We start from the raw sequence: 20,663 nt of genomic DNA on the forward strand, positions 1-20,663 counted from the left end.
CTTAATGTTGTTGTTTATTTTTAGTATTTAATGACAGGTTATTTGGGGAAAAGAAGGAAGCAATATATTATTTTTAAGATAGCCCTGTACCTCTTACAGCAGGGAGATCAGGGCCTGTGATTATATTTTCGATACCAAGAGGAAAATGCCAACGCTTCAGCTCTTTTCTATCTGCTTTGTGAGTTTCTTTTTGTAATCAATAAAGTATTTATCAATCTCTCCTCGCCTGGCCGTTCCTCCCGCCCCGGAGCCCGGGCGGGGGGATGCGAATGGGACAAGGGTTGGGGGACGTGGATGGGGCAAGTTGGGGTCCGAAGAGCCCCTCAGGGCGAGCCCCAGGCCCAGGTGCGTCCGAAGTATCCCTCAGAGCGGGCCGCAGGCCCGGGCTGGTCCGGGGCGCCTCTGGGAGCAGACCCCGTTCTCCCGGACCGGCGGGGACGGACCGGGAGGTTCGAAACCGCATGGCCCCGGCCCCGCCCGCACCAAACATGGCGGCCGCGGCGTCGTGCCCGCCCCCTACGCCAAGCCTCATGCCCTCAACAAAGATGGCGGCGCAGGCCGCCCCCCGTCCCCGACCGGCTCCACGAGGCCGGAGACCCGCTGGGGACTGAGCAACTACCCCTACCCCGCCCCGTCTAGCAGGGCGGAGCCGGGAGGAGCCGGGGGTGAGGCGGGCGCGGCCCCGGCGGTGCGGAGCGCAGCCTCCCGGTGCGGCCCTGCCCGGCCGCCGCGGTCGCCATGGCGATCTGCCCCGCAGCCAACCGCGCGCCGCTTCCGGTGACGTCAGCGCCGACACGTGGATGCAAGATGGCGGCGTCGGCGGCGATGGTGAGTGCGGGGGGGCCCGGCCCGGCCCCGCGTCCCACCCGCAGACCCCCGGCCCGCACCGCCACCGGCCCCGCCGCGGGGCGCGGGGAGGGCGCTCCGGGAGGGCCTGGGAGGGTCACAGGCCCGGCCGCTGTCCGCAGGAGGCTCCGCCGTGTCTCCCGGGGCCTTGCAGCCGTGCCGCGTCCCCCGGCGGTGTCACCGGCGCGGGGCAGAGCTCAGGCCGCCGCTCGGTACCGACGGGCCCGGAGGAGCGGGGCGGGTGCCGGCCCCGCGCTCCCGCGGCAGCAAACTTGGCACCGTGTCGCGGGTCACGGCGTTGTCTGGGCAGGAGGGGCCGGGCCGGGCCATTGTGGGTTGTAGGGAGTACTGGCGCTTCTTTCCCATTCCCTTCCCCTCGCTGTGCCGCTCTCTGGAAGGAAGGCGTCGCCCTGGACCCGGTGCTGGTGCCAAGCAAAGCGGCTGTTGCGCTGTGCGTGATTTTCACAGGTGTTCGGTGGTAATTGTCGGGCCGGGGTGCGAGCAACTGCTTCACCTTCCCGTCGTCCCAGCATCCCTGTTATTATTATTGAATTATTCCCTGAATCCTCAGAGAGCTGCATATGTTCCTAGTGGGACTTTGCTAAGGTAGCTGAGCATCAGTGCCACCTCACGGAGGAGAAAACGAGCTGCTGGGACGTTACTTACCTGCCTTGGAGTCTTGTAGGAGTAAAATGGATTTCCTCATGGCTTTCCCAGAAGAATATTTCCATGACAGTGTGGATAAAGGATGTGTGCTGATAGAAAGGTCGCTGCTGGCCAGGGCTGGGGCGTGAGGTGACTCATGGAGAGAGTGCCCTTACCACTGTGAGTGTCCTGTTGATGTGCCTGAGGGCAGAATGAAGGTTACATGTGTAATCCTTTGGTGGATTTTTCTTTTCCTCCCACAGAGCAGTGGGGTCGTGCCTTTCCTCCCTTTCTGTCACCACATTCCAAAGTTTCAGTAAGTGGAATGGGATAGCAAAGCTTTGTGAATCCATCTGGACAGGTTTTCCCTGGTTTTCTTCAGTGCTGAAAGTTAACAGCCCTTGATTATGGCTGTTTGATGCCCTTCTCTGCCCAAAAGAGATGGGATAATGTCCATCATTTCATTCGCAACATCCATCGTTGTCACTTACTACTTCCTCTTCCTCACTTTGAGCAAATACTGTGTTCTGAAGTTGTTGGATTGTGAAACTCTCTAAGACCTAAACCATCACTGGTACAGCACCAGCCCGATTCAAATGCTTGCAGGATGCTTGAAATTGCTGCAGCTTGAGGATCTCTTGGCTTGGGCAGGGACATCCTGGGCAGTCGTGACCCGGCCACGGACCCTCTGGGGCACCTTGGAGCTGTTGGAGTGCCCCAGGGAAAAAGCTGCTGTTTTCCCTTTCTCTTAAATAAATGCTGGAGTTCAGACTCTGCCAGTGCTGGCTGTAGGGAAGCACGTGGTGATAACTGCACGTTTTAGGGTCTCGTCATGCTGGGTCAGGCTGGGGCTTAGTGAATAATTCCTCTGTTGAGGCAGCGTGGCTTCTGTGCATTCACAGAAAGTGGCAGTGTTGTTTAAGTCTTTCTGAGTGGGATAAATTAAAGAAACTGTGTCCTGGAGTTGTCTGCAAATCCCAAGTCTAGTGGTAATTATCCAGGAGTGCCTTCTTGGAGAGAGTTGGTGTGTGAACAGGGCAGGAAATACTGTTAGAGTTTCTGCAAGGAGTTTGAGTTAGTTCCTTCTTACAGCCAAGTGCTTTGTTCTGAAGGTAATTACAGGAATATGTTTTCAATATCTTTCTAGAGAGATCCCACAGGCTTGAAGAAGCTGCCCTTGGAGGAGGGTGTGCTGGGCTGTGGGGGTGTTTGGTGAGCTGTGCTGGCAGCTCTGGCAGGGTCCTGCCTGCACCGTGCCAGCTGCTCCCAGAGTGACATGCTTTGCATGGGCTCATGCCATGACTTCCCCAGGATACATTCTGCCTGTGGGAGAGAGAAGTCAGAGTGTGGCTCCTATCAGGGGCCTGTGTGCAGACAGAATATAGTGACATTTGAAATAGATTTGGGTTTTCCCCCTTTTTTAAGGCAGAGATTTGCTTTCCTTCCACAGGATTTTTGCTTGTGATGGATCTTTTCAGTCTGAGCAGTGCTCTGATTTGGGGGATAGGAGGGGGTAATTTTACTTCTGCAGTTCTCTTATTTAGACCATATTCTCCTAAGAAAGGGTCTGTCTGCATGTCTGCATATGGGAAAATAATCAGGCTTAGTCAATCCAGACTATTTTTGCCTACATGCAGCTGGGTTTTTCTCAGTCTGGAGTTGTGCCTGTTTGTTGTGCTACTTGTTGCTTCGTTATATGATTTCCTGGCACCTCAGATGCACAACTGTTTCGTGCATGTGTTTTGAAACATAAATAATTGGTAAAGGCTGCAAAGGTGTGTGTCCTGTCTGCTGGGGGGCCTCACCAGGGCTCCACGACTGAACAAAAGCACAGCTCCATCCTGGAAGTTCTGACCTTGCATATGAGAAAACTCGGCTTCCAGATGTTCCCCAAATGAGACGATCACCTGGCCAGGCCCATGAGTTACACAGATGTTTTGGGTGGTGTCTTAGTTGCCATTGCTAAAGCTGATGCCTTTGTTTGGAGAAGATGAAGCACATCTGTGAGTACAAAAGCAAAGATCCTGACAAGAAAGAACCTCAGCATCAGCTTCCCTGTGCTCTGCCAGCTCAGGAACCTGCACTGGGCATTTCCTTCAAATTTCACTTCCAGAGCTCCCCCACCTGTTGCATAGCAGCATTCCCGTGCCTTGCTACCAACTGTTCCTTCCTGGCACAGCCTTCCAGAGTCGCCCTCTTGTCTTTTCTGTTGCCTGGTGCTGCCTGAGTCATCATCACCTGTATGCAAAGAGCCTGATTTCTGCAAAATTTTTGTCATCAAAAATTTCATATTCTATGTGCTCATGTGTCTCCTGAGCATCTGCTGAAGTTCTGTCCTGGTCTTGTCACCTCCAAGCCCTCTGGGGCAAGGGTGGCACCTGTATGGTTTTGGTTTGCAAGTAACAACATAAAAGATCTCAGAATTGCAGGATGGTTTAGGTTGGAAGGACCTTAAAGCTCACCTAGTTCCAACCCCCTGCCATGGGTAGGGACACCTTCTCCTATCCCAGGTTGTTCCAAGCCCTGTCCAACCTGACCTTGAACACTTCCAGGGATGGGGCAGCCACAGCTCCTCTGGGCAACCTGTGCCAGTGCTTCACCACCCTCAGTGAAGAAATTAATTAAGAATTTCTTTGTAATATCTAATCTAAACCTAATCTCTGTCAGTTTGAAGCCATTCCTCCTTGTCCTGCTCTTGTAAATATTCTCTCTCAATCTTCCTTTTAGGCTCCCTTCAGGTACTGAAAGACCACATGTATCTGATGATTCAGTGCTAACATCTTCTGTAGGTGCTTAGCAATAGCATTTTAAATACATTTTAGATTTTAAACCCACCAATATTTATGGCTTTTTCTTTCATCCTGTTCAGTTCCAGTAATTCCGTTGGCCCTTGCTGGTGTCTGGGACAAATGTACCTTCCTCACCTCAGAATAAGGGAGGTGATGAAGAGAAGGGGTGTGGGGGCAATAAACACAGATTTATTTTTTTTTAAATATATTTTTTTCCAAAACCTGAGGAAGGATCCCTGGGATAGGGGTGCTGTTTGTCCACACCTGGCCTGTGGATGCCAAGCTCTGGAGTATTTTCTCTCGTGCTGTGTGCCAGCCTGACTGTGCTGAGGACAGAGACAGCAGGGATTTGGTTTGTTACAGCTGCAGCATTAGCTCAAGAGTTGTCCCAAACCAAGCTCCAGGTTTTGTGTGGTTTTCCAGTGGTGCTGGTACATGCAGGGAGTTTGGGAGGAGGGGCTTAAGGCAGTAGTGCTGTGAGATTACACTGGTGTCTTAATCCAGGCAAGCTGCTGCTGGCTAATACTCTTTAAAGCTCGATTTTCATTTCACAGCCTTCCTGCCCGTGCCAGAGCTGGGTCACCTGAGGTGATGGGAGGGGCTGAGGAGGCAGCAAGGTGTGTTAAATAAAAGGTTTGCTGCTGCTGGCGGGGTCTGGGTTCTGTTGGAGCCCTCGTGGAGACTGAGCCTTCCAGCCTGACCTGTCCTCCTGCTGCCTGAAAAAGGGTTGAAAAAGCTTTTTGCTGTGTTACTGAGTTGTGTTGTGGCCTGGAGGGGTGAGGGAAGGAGGGAGCAGTGATGTGACCGTCCCTTTGCGTGCTTTGGTGTCACACCTGAGCTCACAGTAACTACTGTGCTGCAGGTAGCAGCACGTGAGCATCCATCTGTAAGTGGCTCCAGGGTAACTGCTGCCGTGCAGAGCTGACAGGCATCCAGTGCCAGGGCTACAGCCCTCTTCTCTACTAATCCATGGAGTTTTCCAACACAGGGAGCTCAGATGGATGGGAGCAGAAAAGTCAGGTGACAGCCTGTTCACTGCCCCGTGGTGCAGCTAAAAAGTGAGTTTTTCTTGTGGTTTAGCAAAGCCAGAGTTTTCCTAATTGCAGATGAAGAGGCAGAGACACCTAGAGCAGAAAGTGACCTGGTGAGAGTCACAAAACAAAGCTACTAATTGCTTTTGTGAATTTAGTTTCTGTTTAATCACCTGACAATGCAGCCTCTCTAATGTCTGGGATGAGTGCTTCCAGTGTTGTTGCCCATCTCTGATGTTGTTCCTGCCTTTTCTGTTATATCTTACTGTTTCTTCTCCTTTTTTCAGGAAAGGATAAGGTATATGCTGGTCTTGCTGTTGTTGCTGCACAGTACAGACTCGTTCTATGTACCTGGGGTGGCTCCTATCAACTTCCACCGCAATGATCCCGTAGAAATAAAGGTAGGATGAACTTGGTGCTCTTAGTCCATTTGATTTGGGGGTACTTTATCTTTTGGGTTTTGGTTTGTTGTTTTTTTTTATATCATAGCAGCTAAGGGGGGCTGGAAAGTCAAATTTGAGGATCCTGTTGCTAAAATTTTGGGTTCAGATATTTTCTCTGTTTCACAGCATTTGAGTCAGGTGGTTGGGACCACCCTCAAGTGGTCACTGTCCTCATCTTACACTCGGTTCCCAACATGATTCTTGTTCTTGGCCCTGATACCTTCTACCAAATTTCTTCAGCATTTGCACAAAGTCCCTGAGATGTTGCTCCATGTGGAAAAAGAGCCCCTTTTTCACTGTGGCTTTGAAGTAAATTCAATTTCTCTAACATTATACTGACTCTCAAAGTGCTTACAGAGGTGGGCCTTGGGGTGGAAGGTAGAAGGTGGAAGGAGTGCAATAAAGTAATGGTTTGAATCAGACCTTCTTAATTTTCTCTACCTGTTTTGCTCGTGTTGTATCTTCAGGACTAGGGAAATCTGTGATAAGCCCTTCCCAAGTGGAGGTGCTTGTCCTTGAGCCTTGCAGAGCTTAGAGCCCAGCCTTGCTGGGAGCTGTTTCCATGCAGCATTGCTGGTACTGAACGACAGAGCTGCTACACCCATCCAGGAGGAAGCCAGGCTTTGCTTCCAGACATCAGCGATTTACAGCCCATTTCATTTATTTTTCTAAAGCTGTGGCCTCTGTCTCAGCAAATCCAGCACCCTGGGGGCTGCTGAGGTTGGCTGCTCCCACGTGAAGCACAGCACACTTTTCTCTTTGGCCACAGGCTGCCAGACATAGGCTATTTTTAAGCAAATGAGACTTGCCTGTGGCTACAGTAAGCTTCCCAGAAGAAGGGGGTATTGGAATGGCTGTTCTCAATGGGATTTCAGGAGCCAAATGCTCCCTCCTTGCTAAGGCAAGTCGGTGTGTTTGCCAGTGCTCTTCCAATAAACGAGCTTGGCTGTGTTACAGAACACTTCTGTTTTTTGGAGCAACTGTGGCCTTGGCTATTGTGGTGTGTCTCTGCACTTCCCTTGTGCCCTGTGATTTGTGGAAACCCTCCAGGAATGTTTGGGGTTTGTCACCAACCCTTTTTCTCCCCAGTCTGATGGCTCTCTGGCTTTCCTTGCAGGATTAAAATTGCTGAACTCTTCATAGCCCTGGAGGCCAGACAGGGCCCAGGAGGTCCAGTGGGATATGAATTATTTTTTTTGAGGAAATCTTGTATGAATTGGGATTCTTGAATCTTTTTTGAGCTCTTAGGACTCCATTGGGACATGAATTTGCAAAAACACCAGTGTTTCTCTGTGAATGAATTTCTGCTAAATTGTAATGTAGGGAATGTACATCTGGGAATGGTGCAAAAGGGAAGCAAGCCAGAGGTCTCTCAGGAACATCTGTCTCTATTATTATTTTTAATATTAGTAGTAGTATCTTCCAAAAGTGAGCTTTATGGTCTTGAAGTTCAAGTGTCAGCTTCTGGCTGATGCTGAGAGGTCAGGAAATTATCCTGAGTCCTTTCCTGGGGATGATCCTTCTGTTCTTCCTGCAGGCTGTGAAGCTCACCAGCTCCCGGACCCAGCTGCCCTACGAGTACTACTCGCTGCCCTTCTGCCAGCCCAGCAAGATAACCTACAAGGCTGAGAACCTCGGTGTGTAACCTGCCAGACAGCAGTCCCACAGCATGGGGGGATGTTTACAGGGCTAAAAGCAATTGGAAATGTCACCTCTGCTGAGCTGTGAGGAGAACCTGATTCCTTTGATTCACTGTGTCTGGCTGTGTGCAAACGGGGGTGTCCGTGTGTCGGGCAGAGGAAATGCCTTTACTGAAGGAGGGCATATAACCTGCCTCATAAGTAGTGCTTGATACTTCCAACAAAGTAGCTAAACTGTCCTTCAGTCTGATCCATGGCAGCAAAGGAGACTTGCTGTGGTCCCTCCAGCTGCACAGTGCCCGGTTGGCAGGAAGCCTGGCAGCCTCCAACCCTGCCCCTATTTTCCTGTTTTCCAGGTGAGGTTCTTCGTGGGGACCGAATTGTAAATACGCCTTTCCAGGTCTCCATGAACATGGAGAAGAAATGTGAAGTTCTGTGTAACTTTCCCAACAAGCCAGTCATTCTGACAGTGGAGCAGAGCAAGCTGATCGCCGAGCGCATCAGGGAGGATTACTACGTCCACCTGTGAGTCACCTCTGGCGTGGGTTTGTGTCAGAGGGGATTTGGTGCTGTGGACAAATTTGATCTGAAATCTGTGTTTTCAGCATTGCTGATAACCTCCCTGTGGCAACACGGCTGGAGTTTTATTCCAATCGTGAGGAAGAGGAGAAGAAGAAGGAGAAGGATGTGCAGTTCGAGCACGGATATAGGCTTGGGTTTATGGACGGTAACAAGGTAGAGCATTGAGGTGCTGTCTGAGGGTGCCTGGAGGAGATCTGGGTGTCTGTTAGAGGGTGTTAGAGGTCTGCCAGAGAGTGTCAGAATTGGGAATGCAACCAAAAGGTTTTATAAAGAGTGGAAATATGAGAGAGGGGTCTCTCGTGGGAAGCAGGGGATGGGTGCTGGACTGTTGGTACGATAGCCAGGAGTCCTTCCTTGGACTGACTGTGTAACTTTGAACATGCTCATGCAGTGGCTCCCCCTCAGCAGAGCAAAGGCACTGTGCCTCCAAGACTGGCTAATCTCTGATGTTGGAGTGTCTTTAGTTTTCCTCACTGGAGCTGTTTTCTGCAGCTGTTGCTTCTCAGCTTTGCCTGTTCTGCCCTGGGGTGCTGACGCTTTATTTCATGTCACTCTTTCAGTTCTACCTGCACAACCACCTCTCCTTCATCCTTTACTACCACAGAGAGGATGTGGAAGAGAGCCAGGAGCACACCTACAGGGTGGTGCGCTTTGAGGTGATTCCCCAAAGCATTAAACTAGAAGGTAAGAGACTCTTGGGGAGGAGCAAGGGGGAAGAGTCTCCTGTAGGAACAAGAGTTGGATGCTGTTGATGTTATCAGGATGGCAGTTGTTGCTTCACAGGGCACAGAAAGAGTCCGAATTTTAAGAATAAACCCCTTTGTTGTTAAGGAAGTACCAACAATGGAGAGATATCCTTGCAGTGCAATCCATGGAAAAATCGTTTCCTGTAAAAAGACCTGAGTTTGAGGTTTTGGGGTTGCATTTTTTTGCACTGTATCATCCAGCATGAAGCATGCAGGGCATGTAGCTCTTTTTGTGGTGCCTATCTCCCTGACTGGGACACTGTGTGCTTGTCCAGGATGTTTGGAACAGTTCCAGGGGGATTGAATTTTTAAAATAATGGTTAGGGGAAAACACTCCTACATCAGTGAAGGGTCTCAAAGGGCAGTTGCTTATGGTGTGTATCACCCTGTGCAGCTCTCCTCTGGCAGAGCAGGCTCTGCTGCAGAGGTCTTTTTTTCTCAGCATGTCATGTGGAATAGAGGATTTGTTCATGGTCTAGATCCTTGGCTTCAGAACCTCTGGCTTTTATCCTTCCAGTTAAGGAGAGCCCTGTGCATAGCTTTCCTGAAAGTTTGTTAATCGTGCTCCACTGCTGGTCAGGAGAATAGTTTTGCAAACTGCAGAGCAGGTGAGCAAGGAGTGAGTGGTTCCCCACAGTACCTGGAATAACTGCAGCCCAGTGCCCTAAGGGTGGTGCTCCATGGGAGAGGTGGTGCCTGAGGGAAGGGCTGACTGTGTGTGCCATGTTTTCCCTTACAGACTTGAAGGCTGATGAGAAGAGCATGTGTACCCTGCCCGAAGCCACGGGCTCTGCCCCTCAGGAGATAGATCCCACTAAAGAGAACCAGTTGCTCTTCACCTACTCTGTGCACTGGGAGGTAAGGCAGTACTGGGGAGCTGGCTGGCAGTGATGCTCCAGGTGTGTGTCACAGGTGTTGTGGAAGACACTGGGAATGTGCTGATGTGAGAAGAACTCCCCTGCTCTTTCAGGAAAGTGACATCAAGTGGGCTTCCCGCTGGGACACGTACCTGACCATGAGTGATGTGCAGATCCACTGGTTTTCTATCATCAACTCAGTTGTGGTCGTGTTTTTCCTTTCAGGTGAGGGGATATGTGGGGTGGGGAGGGCTTTATGGGTGTCTGCAAGGAATTTGCTTTGAGCCTCAGCTGCAGGTGGCTCGAGGAGGATGAGGCCACGTCTGAACCTGGTCAGATGGGGCAGGAAACCAACACAGCACTTAAACCCTCCTGGTTCAGACAGTGCCCTGTGGGGTCAGGCAGTTACCCGCCTGGCTGGGGTCATTGAGGGAGTATGTGGTGAATGCACATCTTCCATGTCCATATTTAAATTAAAAAAAAAAAGCCACAGGAAAGCCACAGTGCCCTGTTCCTGCTGGAATACTGCCTCCCCTACTCCCCTGGGGTTTTGTTTCTGTCTTTGCTGATGACTCAAGGCCTCCTCTCCCAGACAGAACAGCATGTAAGTGGGAGCCATGTAGTTGCACAGTGTGAGAGCAGCACAGCCATGTAGGAGCCTCTGAGCTGAACACAGTTTGTGCTTGTTTTCAGGGATTCTCAGCATGATCATCATCCGGACTCTGCGGAAGGACATTGCCAACTACAACAAGGAAGATGACATTGTATGCATTTGTTCTTGAGGCTGGGATCAGAGAGGGAGGGAAGCACAGACCAGGAGGGATCTCTTGTGCAATCTCTTCCCTTGCCCCTGTTTTGCTTTGAGCCCTGGCCATGGGAGGGGCTGTTCTGTCACACATCTCTGGCTGTCAGTGTACAATGGCACATTACCAGTTCAGATGTCTTCAGACCTGAGTAATGACTGCAGACAGCTCTGGAAATGTGTGCCCTGGCACTGGCAGTTCACGCCTCAGCTGTGTCTGCCCAAGAGGAAAGAAGTTTCTTGGCTAGAGTGGTAAAATTCTGGAGAAGAGCTGCATCCAGGGAAGTTACCCTCTTAGAGTGGCTGTGGTAGGACTTCAGTTTCCACTGGCATATCATATCTAACTAATCTTCTTTTTCTGTTATTGCTACAGGAAGATACCATGGAGGAATCAGGTTGGAAACTTGTGCATGGGGATGTCTTCAGGCCTCCACAGTATCCTATGATCCTCAGCTCTCTCCTGGGTTCTGGAATTCAGCTCTTTTGTATGATCCTGATTGTCATCTGTAAGTGGCACATGCTGCATGGGGGTGGCTGTAATAAGGATGATGCTTGGGGATGTTTGTCTTCACCCTGTGCTCACTTTGGCTGGAGTGAGGCCCATAAAGCTGCTTCCATTGGCCCGGGCTCAGCATTGCTGAGCTGCTCGATGGCATTTCCCAGCTGAAGGCAGCTTTGTGTGATTATATTTTGTGTTGCCAAGCTGTGAGCCCTGGGTGACAGTGTGCTGAGAGGCCTTTGCACAGGTGTGCCTTGCCTGCTGAGCTGCACCTGCTCCCATCCCTGGGGAAGCTGAGGCTGGAGCATGGTCTGTAGCTGAGATCAAAGCTTCCTCTCTCTGGCCCATGCTGGAGGCTGTGGATGTGTTATGCTGTGAAGGAAATGAGGCCTGTGCAGAGATTCCAGGCAGCTGTGGCCTGTGGATGGGACAGGCCCCTGTCCCATGTACCTCAGAGCTGCTGTTCCTTGTCCTGTTTCCCTCCGCAGTTGTTGCTATGCTGGGGATGCTGTCGCCTTCCAGCCGGGGCGCGCTGATGACAACTGCCTGCTTCCTCTTCATGTTCATGGGGTAGGTGCCTCCACGGCTTCCCCCCAGTGCTGTCCTGCACCTCCCCAGCAGAACAGCTCATTCTCTTTGTCTTGGCTTGTTTCTGCCCAGGGTTTTTGGTGGATTCTTTGCTGGCCGCTTGTACCGGACTCTGAAAGGCCATCGGTGGAAGAAGGGAGCCTTTTGTGTGAGTCTTGGATGTTCCGTGCTGTTTATCCAGGTTTGCTGATGGCAAGATCTGTGGATAAGCTCCACATGTTTGTGGCAGCTGGACACAGCCTGGCTGTGCTTCAGATTTGCTTTGGGTTGAGTCCTTGTAGCTCTACAGAAAAGGGCAAACACAAGAGCACGTACTAGAGCAGAGAGGATTGTCCAAGATCCTCCCCACAGCCCAGCCCTGTGTTCTTGTGCTGTAGCAAAAGGGACATTACTCCACATGTGCCTTATCCCAGGCATGGACTCATTACAGAGGAACATCTGGCTGATGGAGTCATGTGTCTTCTCTTGTGCTGTGGTTGCTCTTGCAGACAGCGACCCTGTACCCGGGCGTCGTCTTCGGCATCTGCTTCGTCCTGAACTGTTTCATCTGGGGGAAACACTCCTCTGGTGCGGTAGGTACCACCCTCAGCCCGGGGCCTGCTGGGTGGGAGGGGGTGACTGGGCTGACAGGGCCTTACTTGTCTTCCCAGACCTTTCCAAATGTGGATATCCTTGTAGTGGGTGACTGGAGGGTTTGCGTGGCTGATGACATCAGTCTCCAGGGCAGGTGAGCTGTCAGCCTCACTTCTGTGACTCTTGTAATTCCAGGTGCCTTTCCCTACCATGGTGGCCTTGCTCTGCATGTGGTTTGGGATCTCCTTGCCCTTGGTCTACTTGGGTTACTACTTTGGATTTCGGAAGCAGCCATATGACAATCCTGTACGGACAAATCAGATTCCCAGGCAGATCCCGGAGCAGAGGTGGTACATGAATAAATTTGTGGGGTGAGTGATGAATGTCTGGGAAATATGGTGAGTTAAGGAGTTAAGCCCCCTCCCCTTTGTCCCCTTGGGTTGCTGAACGTCACTTTCTGCTGGTCTCTGGACATGGACAGATGGGGTTCCTTGAGACAATACTGGTAATTTGGATGTGGTGTGAGGGGTGCTCGTAGCAGTGGTATGTGCTCAGCAGTGGGAGCAGCTGTGCCATTGCCTGTGAAATTTGTTTTAGTAATCTGGAGCTGTAGATCCTTTGGAGCCTGTGCTATGTGGCTACAAGGAATTTTTAATGTCTGAACAGTTTTTTTGTGCTGCTTATGGTTTTTGTTTCTGGCTCTGTAGGATCCTCATGGCTGGTATTCTGCCTTTCGGAGCCATGTTCATCGAACTGTTCTTCATTTTCAGTGTAAGCATTTAACCCACTTTGCTCCTGAATAGGATTCCTCTCATGCCAAAGCTTTTGAAAGGGAAGGGGCTTCCACTGAAGCAGTGTCCTATTCCTGTATTCAGTGAAGGGGGGTAGCTGTTCCCTCCAGGCCATTCAGTAGTTTCCAGAGAGAGCTGTGGGACACGCCTGGTGATTTGAAGGATTGTGCTAAAGATGAAATTTACTGTAACATTACATCAAGGAGGGGTCCTGGTCTTAACACAGTCACCATTTCAGCTGCTGCCCATTTTTCACCTTGTATGGACAGGGAGGAATTTGCTGTTCCATTGCTTGGGAGGTGTAGGGGAATGAAAAGCTACCTCAGAGCTGTCCTTGTGCACCTTTTTGCAACCTGAATCCTCTGAAGTGATGTTGTGAGACAGATTAGATCTGTGTTTTCATCTCCATGAAGCTGAGGGGCTTCTTATTTTCCCTTGGTTGGCTGCCAGAAGTTAGTCCCATGTTCAAGTGATTGATCACAGTAGCACAGAAACAAATTCCTGCTGTGTCTTTGTTTCAGGCAATCTGGGAGAACCAGTTCTATTACCTTTTCGGCTTTCTCTTCCTGGTGTTTATAATTCTGGTGGTATCCTGCTCCCAGATCAGCATTGTCATGGTGTACTTCCAACTCTGTGCTGAGGTGAGATTTCCATGTTTGTAGTTTGGGTAGCTCAGGGTGCCTGCTCTTGGAAAAGCACAGGTCGTGTTGTTCTGCTCAGCAGAAATTAGTGTGGCCCAGCTTCACAGGTGGGATTGCTCCCAACACCTCTTGGCTTCAAGGGGAATTGAAGCTCCTTGATTATCTGTTAGGCTGGGAACTGTGGTTTCATACCAGGAATTCTGCTGGGTGTGGGGTGTTTTCAGCTGATGTCTCTTCTCAAAGAAACTGGTTCATTCCATGCACATAAAAAACAAATGCAGGGCCAGAGGTGCTGTGAGCTGACCTGGCTTTGCTTCACTGTCAGCTTCATGTCCTCTTGCTTTGGAGACACTTTTGTGACAAAACAGTTCCCCACCCCAAATTGTGGGTTTCCTTTGAAGGAAAATGTGTGATATTCTCCCTGTCCTGGAATGGTCACAGCTCTTCTGAGACAGGAGAAGGATTATCATCCCACAGAAGAAGAAAGCCTGTGGGGTAATAAGGCTTTTTATCCTATCAGGATTACCGCTGGTGGTGGAGGACCTTCCTGGTGTCAGGGGGATCTGCCTTCTATGTGCTGATCTATGCTGTATTCTACTTTGTGAACAAGGTATTGTTATTCCTCCTGTATAAAAGTGCTGCCTTTCTGGGGAAGACTGTGGGATTTGGGAAAGGAAATGGTGGGACTGCAGAGTCCTAGTCTGTCCCGTGCCAGCCCAAGGCAGCTGAGCAGCCAGTGGTGCTGACAGCCCTGCCAGAGGGGAGAGGAAGGTGTAGGTGCCCTGGGACCCTGCCCAGATCACTTGTGTGGAATAGTGTTCCCAACCCCACCTCGAAGGGAATCTGTTCAGCTGGATGAAAACTAATCCTCCCTTTGGCACAAAGGTCCCCTCGCAGAGGGCACTGCGCTGGGTTGGGGACTCGTGTCGCCTCCGTGCGTTATTTTGCTCATTTTTTTCCCCTCCTCTTCTGTTTTAGCTGGATATTGTTGAGTTCATTCCCTCCTTGCTGTACTTTGGCTACACTGCCCTCATGGTCCTGTCCTTCTGGCTCCTCACGGGCACCATCGGCTTCTACGCAGCCTACATGTTCGTCCGGAAAATCTACGCCGCCGTGAAGATCGACTGAAGCTGCAGAGCCCCAGCAGGAATCAGACGCCTCCGAACGCGTGTCCTCCCGGGAGTGACGTGGACATCATCTCCCAGCTCTTTTAAGGAAACGAAATCCAGTGGGAGAGTGACAAGAGAAACAGTTAACTCCTCGATTTGGAATGTAACTTTGGCACAGTGTACATGGATTCTGGGCTACTTCTGGGGGAAAAGGGGTCTGTAGATACCTTACATTTTAACTTTATTATCCTGTTCCATATTTGAGGGAGTTTTTTAGCAGAGAAATATCCCTCTGTATAAGTAAAACCCCCTTTTTGCTAATTCATCCTTTTTTTTTTTTTATGTTGATGACGAATGGATTTGAAACAGCAGTAGAAACACTTGTGAAAACGTTTTCTTCCAGCCCCTGGGGTGCTCTAGGATTCAGGGAGACTCTTCAGATGAGCATCAGACTGCGTTTTTTCTCCTGCCTTCGTGTCTGCACAGAAGAGGGAGCTTGACTATGGCAAAATAACCGGAGCCTAAAGGCTCACCCAGCGGGAGTCCGGTGTGCTCCGACCACCGAAGTCCTGGCTTCGGCTTGTTTACAATTTGCTGGAGGTGCCATTTGGAGCCTGGGAAGTGCAATTTCACCCTGAGAGAGCTTGACAACTGCAACCCTCGGCATCGCTGCTCCCCCCCTCCAGCCTCGGACAGCACGGGCCGCTGCGCATGCCTCTGCTGGAAGGGCTGAGGGGAGGGTGGGATTGCCTCTCCTTCAGAAGGCAGGATATAACGTCCGTGGTTGTGCTGGAATACAGGACTGGAAGGATGTGTGAGGTACCTACAAGGGTTTTTTCTGTCAATAGTTCTGCTCCATATGCATGAGGAAATGGGGCAGGCTCCATCCTGGGAACGCTGCCGGAATCACGCAGAGCCTGCGGAGACACTTCTGCAGGGTCAGTGCCAAGCAATCTGAGGCAGTGCTGGGCCTGAGCTGCCTGAGGGGTGTGCAGGCCCTGCTGAAGGGGCTGAGCACAGAGCAGGTGGCCCTGTGGAGCTCTCCTATGGCCTGAGAGTGGGGCTGTCTCCCTGCCAGCCCTCCCTCTGGGGCCGGCCACCCTCGCTGCTCTCTGCTCCTCCTCTGAAATTCTCTACCTCCAGGGAACAGGAAAAGTGTATGCCCCTAAGCTGTACTTTGTTCTTCTCCACAAAAACCAGTCCAAGCCCTCCAGGACAGCTGATGTGGGCTCTTTTCACATGGCTTGATGCCTGAATTGGCCCACAGGAAGCTCTTTTTAAAAGAGGTTAAAGTTGTTTTTTATTTTGGTCACTTCAATGATGTTTATCAGTAAAAAAGGTTCCACATTGCAGTGCAGACTCCCTACATCCCCAGACTAGCTGGATTCAGTCAGGGCTACAGGGGAGAGGTTTTTTTAGTGAGATCTAAGAAAGTTTTGCTTCTTGTAGTAAGGTCTCCTGATGACCAGCTGCCACAGGTCACACTCTTTCTACCCAGAACTGTCCAAAGCCCTCCCTGCTCCCAGCACTGATGTGCACCCTTGAGGGCTTTGGGGCTCTTTTTAACCCTAATTGCCATGAGTTTTCACCAGGTCCACGCAAGGGCCCACGTCCCTTCCCATCAGCCTTGCTCATCATGCCAAAGTCCAATCAGCCAGGAATCATGGATGGAAAAAGGGCGCAGGGGATGCGTGAGCCAGCTGTGCTGTGGAGTCCTGTGTCAGTTCTGATTTGAGGTCCTTTTCTGAGATTTTGATTGGTTTGTTGTTTTTTGTTTCCTTTTTTTTTCTTCTGCCCCTGCCCCAGTGGAGAGGCTCAGCCAGCATTGATTTCTCTCCCTTTCCTGAACTGTTTTCTCTGTATTCTTTGTAATTTTTAATTAATGTATGTATTCTTTGTGTCCTATTGTAAATAAATCTGCCATTGTCCTGTCATCCTGCTCTCCTGGGTTCTCCTAAGCCACCTCTGGAGAATTTCCTTTTGTAACACTTGGCCTGTTCGACACCCGCGTGGTCTGTGACGTGTGGCTTCAGACAAAAGCAGAGCTTGGAATACTTCAGTTTTCTTTGCAATATTTTTCTCCTGGTAAACTTGACTGGAGCAGTATGTTTCTCTCAGTGTGGCATGTCCTGAATGCTGCCATATATTGTAATTGTGCCACCAGTCGAGGCGTTTGGATGTGCTGCAGGGTAAAATCCCTTGAGCAACTTGTCTCTCGTGTGAGATACCTTATTTGATGTGTGTAGCAATGATGGGAAGAGCAGCAGGACTGCTGGATGGCAGTGCTGGACAGATACATGGTGCTTTTGAGCAGCAGAAGTGAGAGGACAGCTCAGAATGGAGCTGCCATTTCCTTCCAAACAGGAGTTTGGACTTGTACTGGTGCTGTGGAAGCAGAGCCTTCAACATTGTCGTCCATGGCTTCCCAGAGCTTGTGTGTTTTGCTGGGGGAATGCATGGCAGGAGAGCAGCCAGCATCCATTGGAATGCTGCCTGAGGGAGGGAAAGTGAAATCCCCTTTCCTGAGAGGTTCTGCCCAGCAGAGCAATGAATGTGCTTCCCCCAGGTTACGGAGGTGCCAGTGTCAGGGGCTGCTCAATGTCTGTGACCGAGACCAGAGCAGGCAAATGCTTGAATCAAAACTTGGAAATCATCAGAATAGTCCCTTTTCCCTTTAAAAAAAGGCAAAGGAAGCTTCAGCTCCACCAACAGGACGATCTGTGCTGAACTTCTTTCTTATTTTTTGGCAGATTGAGTGTATTCATGTCCTGTCACAGCCCTCAGCTCCGGGGGAAAGCTGCTGAGGAAAGGGCACGTTTCACCAGCAGCTGCTTTAGGAATGAAAACCAGATCGTACCTAGAGAAAAGCACCTGAACACTGATTGTGGCTGTCAGCTTTTAATCTGTGTTCTGAAGGAGAATCCCAAGAGGGGAGGGTGTGCTTCACCCTTTTTCATCTCCAAATGCTTGCTGGTGCCTGCAGCTTAAGGTTTGGTCCTGGTTCTTCTGCCCTTGGGGAGTGGAGCACGTGGGGGTTATTTGGGAGGGGGTGTGGGCTGGACTAGTCTGAAATGCTGCCACATGAGCTGGAAATTCTAGTGAAACCAAGTGACCAGAACTTTCTGTCTAACAAACATTATCCTCCTGACAGGGGATTATGGTGTTGGCTGTGGCTGCATCCCCAGGGGGGTGCTGGGTCTTTTTTTGTGGGGGTGTAATTCTTTGCTTGAAAGACAAACCCGTGTGGCTTCATGCAGGGAACTGGGTCTTTGACCTGCTTTACCATTCTGTCTTTATTTAAACCAACCAAAGCCCAATTCTTCCCCAAGAAGATGCCCGGGGCAGATCATCCAAATGCTTTTAATAAACAACTTCATTATAAAAAAATGCTTTCAATTTGAGCTTCATTTGCAAGAGCTAATTTTAGTGATGAACCTTATGTTTCCTAATGGCACTTAATTACAATTTAAAAACCTTGTTTACAGCCCCCAAAATACTCCATTAAAAGAGGTTAATTCACTGTGTGTAAAAGTGCTAGAAAGTTTGTTTTTAGAAAACCAATTGAGCTTTAACAATGGGAAGTTTCTGGCTTTGGCAGCTGTAGCTGCAGGGAGGGAGGTCAGGCACAGGGCCTGTCCAGATCCAGCACAAGAAGGGACAGCATGAACAGCAGCCTCAGGGAGGGAGACCATGGCTCTTCCACCCAGTCCCAGGGCTAATCCCCAAACCCTTCACCTTCCAAGGGCATGTCCACTGGCTCATGGGGCAGATGGCAGAGCTTGTGCCTGGGAGAGGGTTCTCAAAATGACTTGTGGTTGCAAAAGTCGCTCAGTAGCTTTTCCTCCAGCAGCAGTTTTGGAGCTCAGCTGCTCCAGGGGTGAGTCTTCGTGGTTCCACAGGTTCCTTTTTGTGCCTCCTGGAGCACTTCAGCAGACAGCTCTTGTGTTCTTCATCAGTATCCTCATTTAAGAAAAACACTGGTACACATGTTACAAAACAACCTTTCTAAAAATTGTTCCTAGGTATGAGTGGGAAAATCCCATGAAGCATCAAGGCTGAGGCACTCAGCAGGGTGAGGAGATCTCACAAACTCCAGAGAGGCTTCTAGCAGAAGTTATGGGATGTGCTGGAGTTTGCAGGCTCCTGCACCCTTCTGCTGACCCTGAAGTGGCTGCTGCTGAAGACCATGAGCAAAGCTTGTGTTACCTTCAAGTGCAAGACACTGACTACAGAGGGAAAAGGGCTGCAGGCAGGTCTGTGGTCTGTTCACCTGGATGACAGAGGTGTGTCTGTCCCTGTCCCACAGGCTTTGGAGCCGTCCCCTGCCCACTCAGTACATTCTGTGGTAGAGCTGGTTATCCACTTGCATAGTAGTTTAAAACAAAGACACAGTTTGTGATCAGAGGGTGAGACTGAAGGTGAAGAGAGCTGTGAAAGTGAGGGACAGCTGGTTTTTAATGAGACACTTTAATGTTGGGGGTTCTTCCCCTAACTGGAAATGAAGAACTGACCTATTTAATAGTATAAAAAACCCCAGATTCCAAATTCCCTATTTTTTAATCATTTGCCAATGCCTTTAACTTTCCTTGTCCCTGTGATCTCCTGATACAGAGAAGCTCCCTCTGTGTCATGTATGTACTTTGTGCATGCTCATACTTAGGCACTGGTGGAAAAGACAGCACAGACCAAGGTTCAGCCATGAGCACACAGTGAAGAAGGTGTTTGAGGCTCCTCCTGGAGCCTTCCTGTGCACATGGAAATAGAATGTACTTTGGACAGGAAAGCCGAGCTCATCTCCTGGTGTGGATTTGTGAGAAGCAGAATGTGGTCTGTTTTCTGGTCTCATTTCTGATCACCAGTTCCATTTTTTTTCCTGTGCCAGTCTGAAGCGTTTAGTGGCGAGTGGTCTGTGGGAACATGTGGAGCTGGTAGATTGCAGAGTGCACTCTGGGAGAAGACTCCTTACCTGGAGCCACAGGAATGGCTGAAACATGTGGAAGGATTCCTAAAGGATTCCAGTTATTCAGCAGAATGAAGCAAGTCTGCCCCTGGGTGCAGGGAATAGCCAGAGGTGAGCCCGATACATGCATGGATTGTGCAGCAGGGACAGCAGAGGGGTCTGCTCACACCAGGGACGTGGTGATGGTGGGGAGCAGGAACAGTGGTCCTGTAAGGAAGCTGGGTCAGTGGTAACAGTGGTAACAGTGCTCCCTGGACAGCTTCCAGCTGCTTCCCAGGGGAGGCTTGGTATGGCTGTGGCCTCTTACAGGGAAACAGGCACAGAAAGGGTGAGAGGTGCTAGGGCTGGGGATCAGGGTGAAAACAGAGCCCAGGTTTTGCCAGTCCTGGTCCAGTAGATCAGGCTAAACCAAACTGCCTTCTCCTACCACGCTGGGGTCGGGCAGGGTGGGATTCAGAGCTTCACAAGGCAATGCCCATCTCTGAGAACTGGGAAAAATATGAGAAATAAGTTATGGAAAAGAAGCAAATTTTGGGATGAGGTTGGAAACCTAAAGTGGTTCTATTTGAGCCATTCATCCACCTCACTCTGGTGGCAGAATATCTCCAGGGCTTGGGCAGGCAATTAACTAAAAATAGGCACCTGAGGGAGAATTCAGTCAGCCTGACTAACCGGGATTAGAGGGGATAAGCAAGAAGGTCGGGTGATGGGAAAAGCATCTTTGAAGATTTCTTTGTGGAAATTTTAATTGCAGGCAGCAGAAAATGCCTCCTCGGGGTTGTTCTGTCCCGACAGCAAAGGTGGTGCAGTGGCAGAGAAAAGAAACGGGGATTTTTTTTCAGTGAACTGCAGGAAATCTTCCCAGCAGCTGCTATTCACCTGTCAGCAAGGAAGGAATTAAAGAACAAAGAGCTGAGCTCACAACAAAAGTACTGAAATCATCAATCTACTGGAGGGAGAAAAGGGATTCCAGTTGAAGTGACACCATTTTTCAACACTGAGGGTAAAGAGCAGTGCTGTTGTGAGACACAGAACGGGCTCTGTCACAACACGGTGTGTGGGTATTCTGTCAAGTGAAATTCAGTGGAAGAAAATGCAAGATAACGTGCTGTGCCTTCCTA

The 20,663-nt window shown here is 50.2% G+C and overlaps 1 protein-coding gene and 1 long non-coding RNA gene across 4 annotated transcripts; both read left to right on the plus strand.

The window, feature by feature from the left end:
- Nucleotides 1–723: 723 nt before the first annotated feature.
- TM9SF4 (transmembrane 9 superfamily member 4) lies at nucleotides 724–17,948 on the plus strand. 2 transcript variants are annotated; one of them, XR_003528185.1, is made up of 19 exons: nucleotides 724–828; nucleotides 5,599–5,712; nucleotides 7,292–7,391; nucleotides 7,751–7,919; nucleotides 8,000–8,129; nucleotides 8,537–8,660; nucleotides 9,462–9,580; nucleotides 9,693–9,804; nucleotides 10,273–10,343; nucleotides 10,755–10,887; nucleotides 11,369–11,450; nucleotides 11,541–11,616; nucleotides 11,957–12,040; nucleotides 12,237–12,412; nucleotides 12,749–12,812; nucleotides 13,354–13,473; nucleotides 13,994–14,083; nucleotides 14,452–15,401; nucleotides 17,333–17,948. XR_003528185.1 is itself a non-coding variant. In XM_027646199.1 (18 exons), the coding sequence occupies exons 1-18, from the start codon at nucleotides 739–741 to the stop codon at nucleotides 14,599–14,601; spliced, it is 2,004 nt and encodes a 667-aa protein (XP_027502000.1). In that variant the 5' UTR covers nucleotides 724–738; the 3' UTR covers nucleotides 14,602–16,516. The 2 variants fall into 2 exon arrangements, 1 of the variants encoding a protein (XP_027502000.1); XM_027646199.1 differs by lacking the exon at nucleotides 17,333–17,948 and having other exon boundaries at nucleotides 14,452–16,516.
- Nucleotides 17,949–18,060: 112 nt separating this feature from the next.
- On the plus strand, nucleotides 18,061–20,410 carry LOC113948535. 2 transcript variants are annotated; one of them, XR_003528186.1, is made up of 3 exons: nucleotides 18,061–18,865; nucleotides 19,465–19,653; nucleotides 20,297–20,410. It is a non-coding gene; the product is annotated as an uncharacterized LOC113948535 (long non-coding RNA). The 2 variants fall into 2 exon arrangements; XR_003528187.1 differs by having other exon boundaries at nucleotides 18,061–18,835.
- The last annotated feature ends 253 nt before the right edge of the window (nucleotides 20,411–20,663 follow it).

The sequence above is a fragment of the Corapipo altera genome, unplaced genomic scaffold (genome assembly GCF_003945725.1).
Source record: "Corapipo altera isolate COAL_440 unplaced genomic scaffold, ASM394572v1 64, whole genome shotgun sequence".
NCBI lineage: Eukaryota > Metazoa > Chordata > Aves > Passeriformes > Pipridae > Corapipo > Corapipo altera.

What these genes read in the sequence shown, in the direction of transcription:
- TM9SF4 (XM_027646199.1), top strand. Translation starts at nt 739, where the DNA reads ATGGCGATCTGCCCCGCAGCCAACCGCGCGCCGCTTCCGGTGACGTCA. An exon ending in CCTACTCTGTGCACTGGGAG is followed by an intron (nt 9,581 to 9,692) that starts GTAAGGCAGTAC and finishes CTGCTCTTTCAG; the next exon opens with GAAAGTGACATCAAGTGGGC. An exon ending in GGTCGTGTTTTTCCTTTCAG is followed by an intron (nt 9,805 to 10,272) that starts GTGAGGGGATAT and finishes GCTTGTTTTCAG; the next exon opens with GGATTCTCAGCATGATCATC.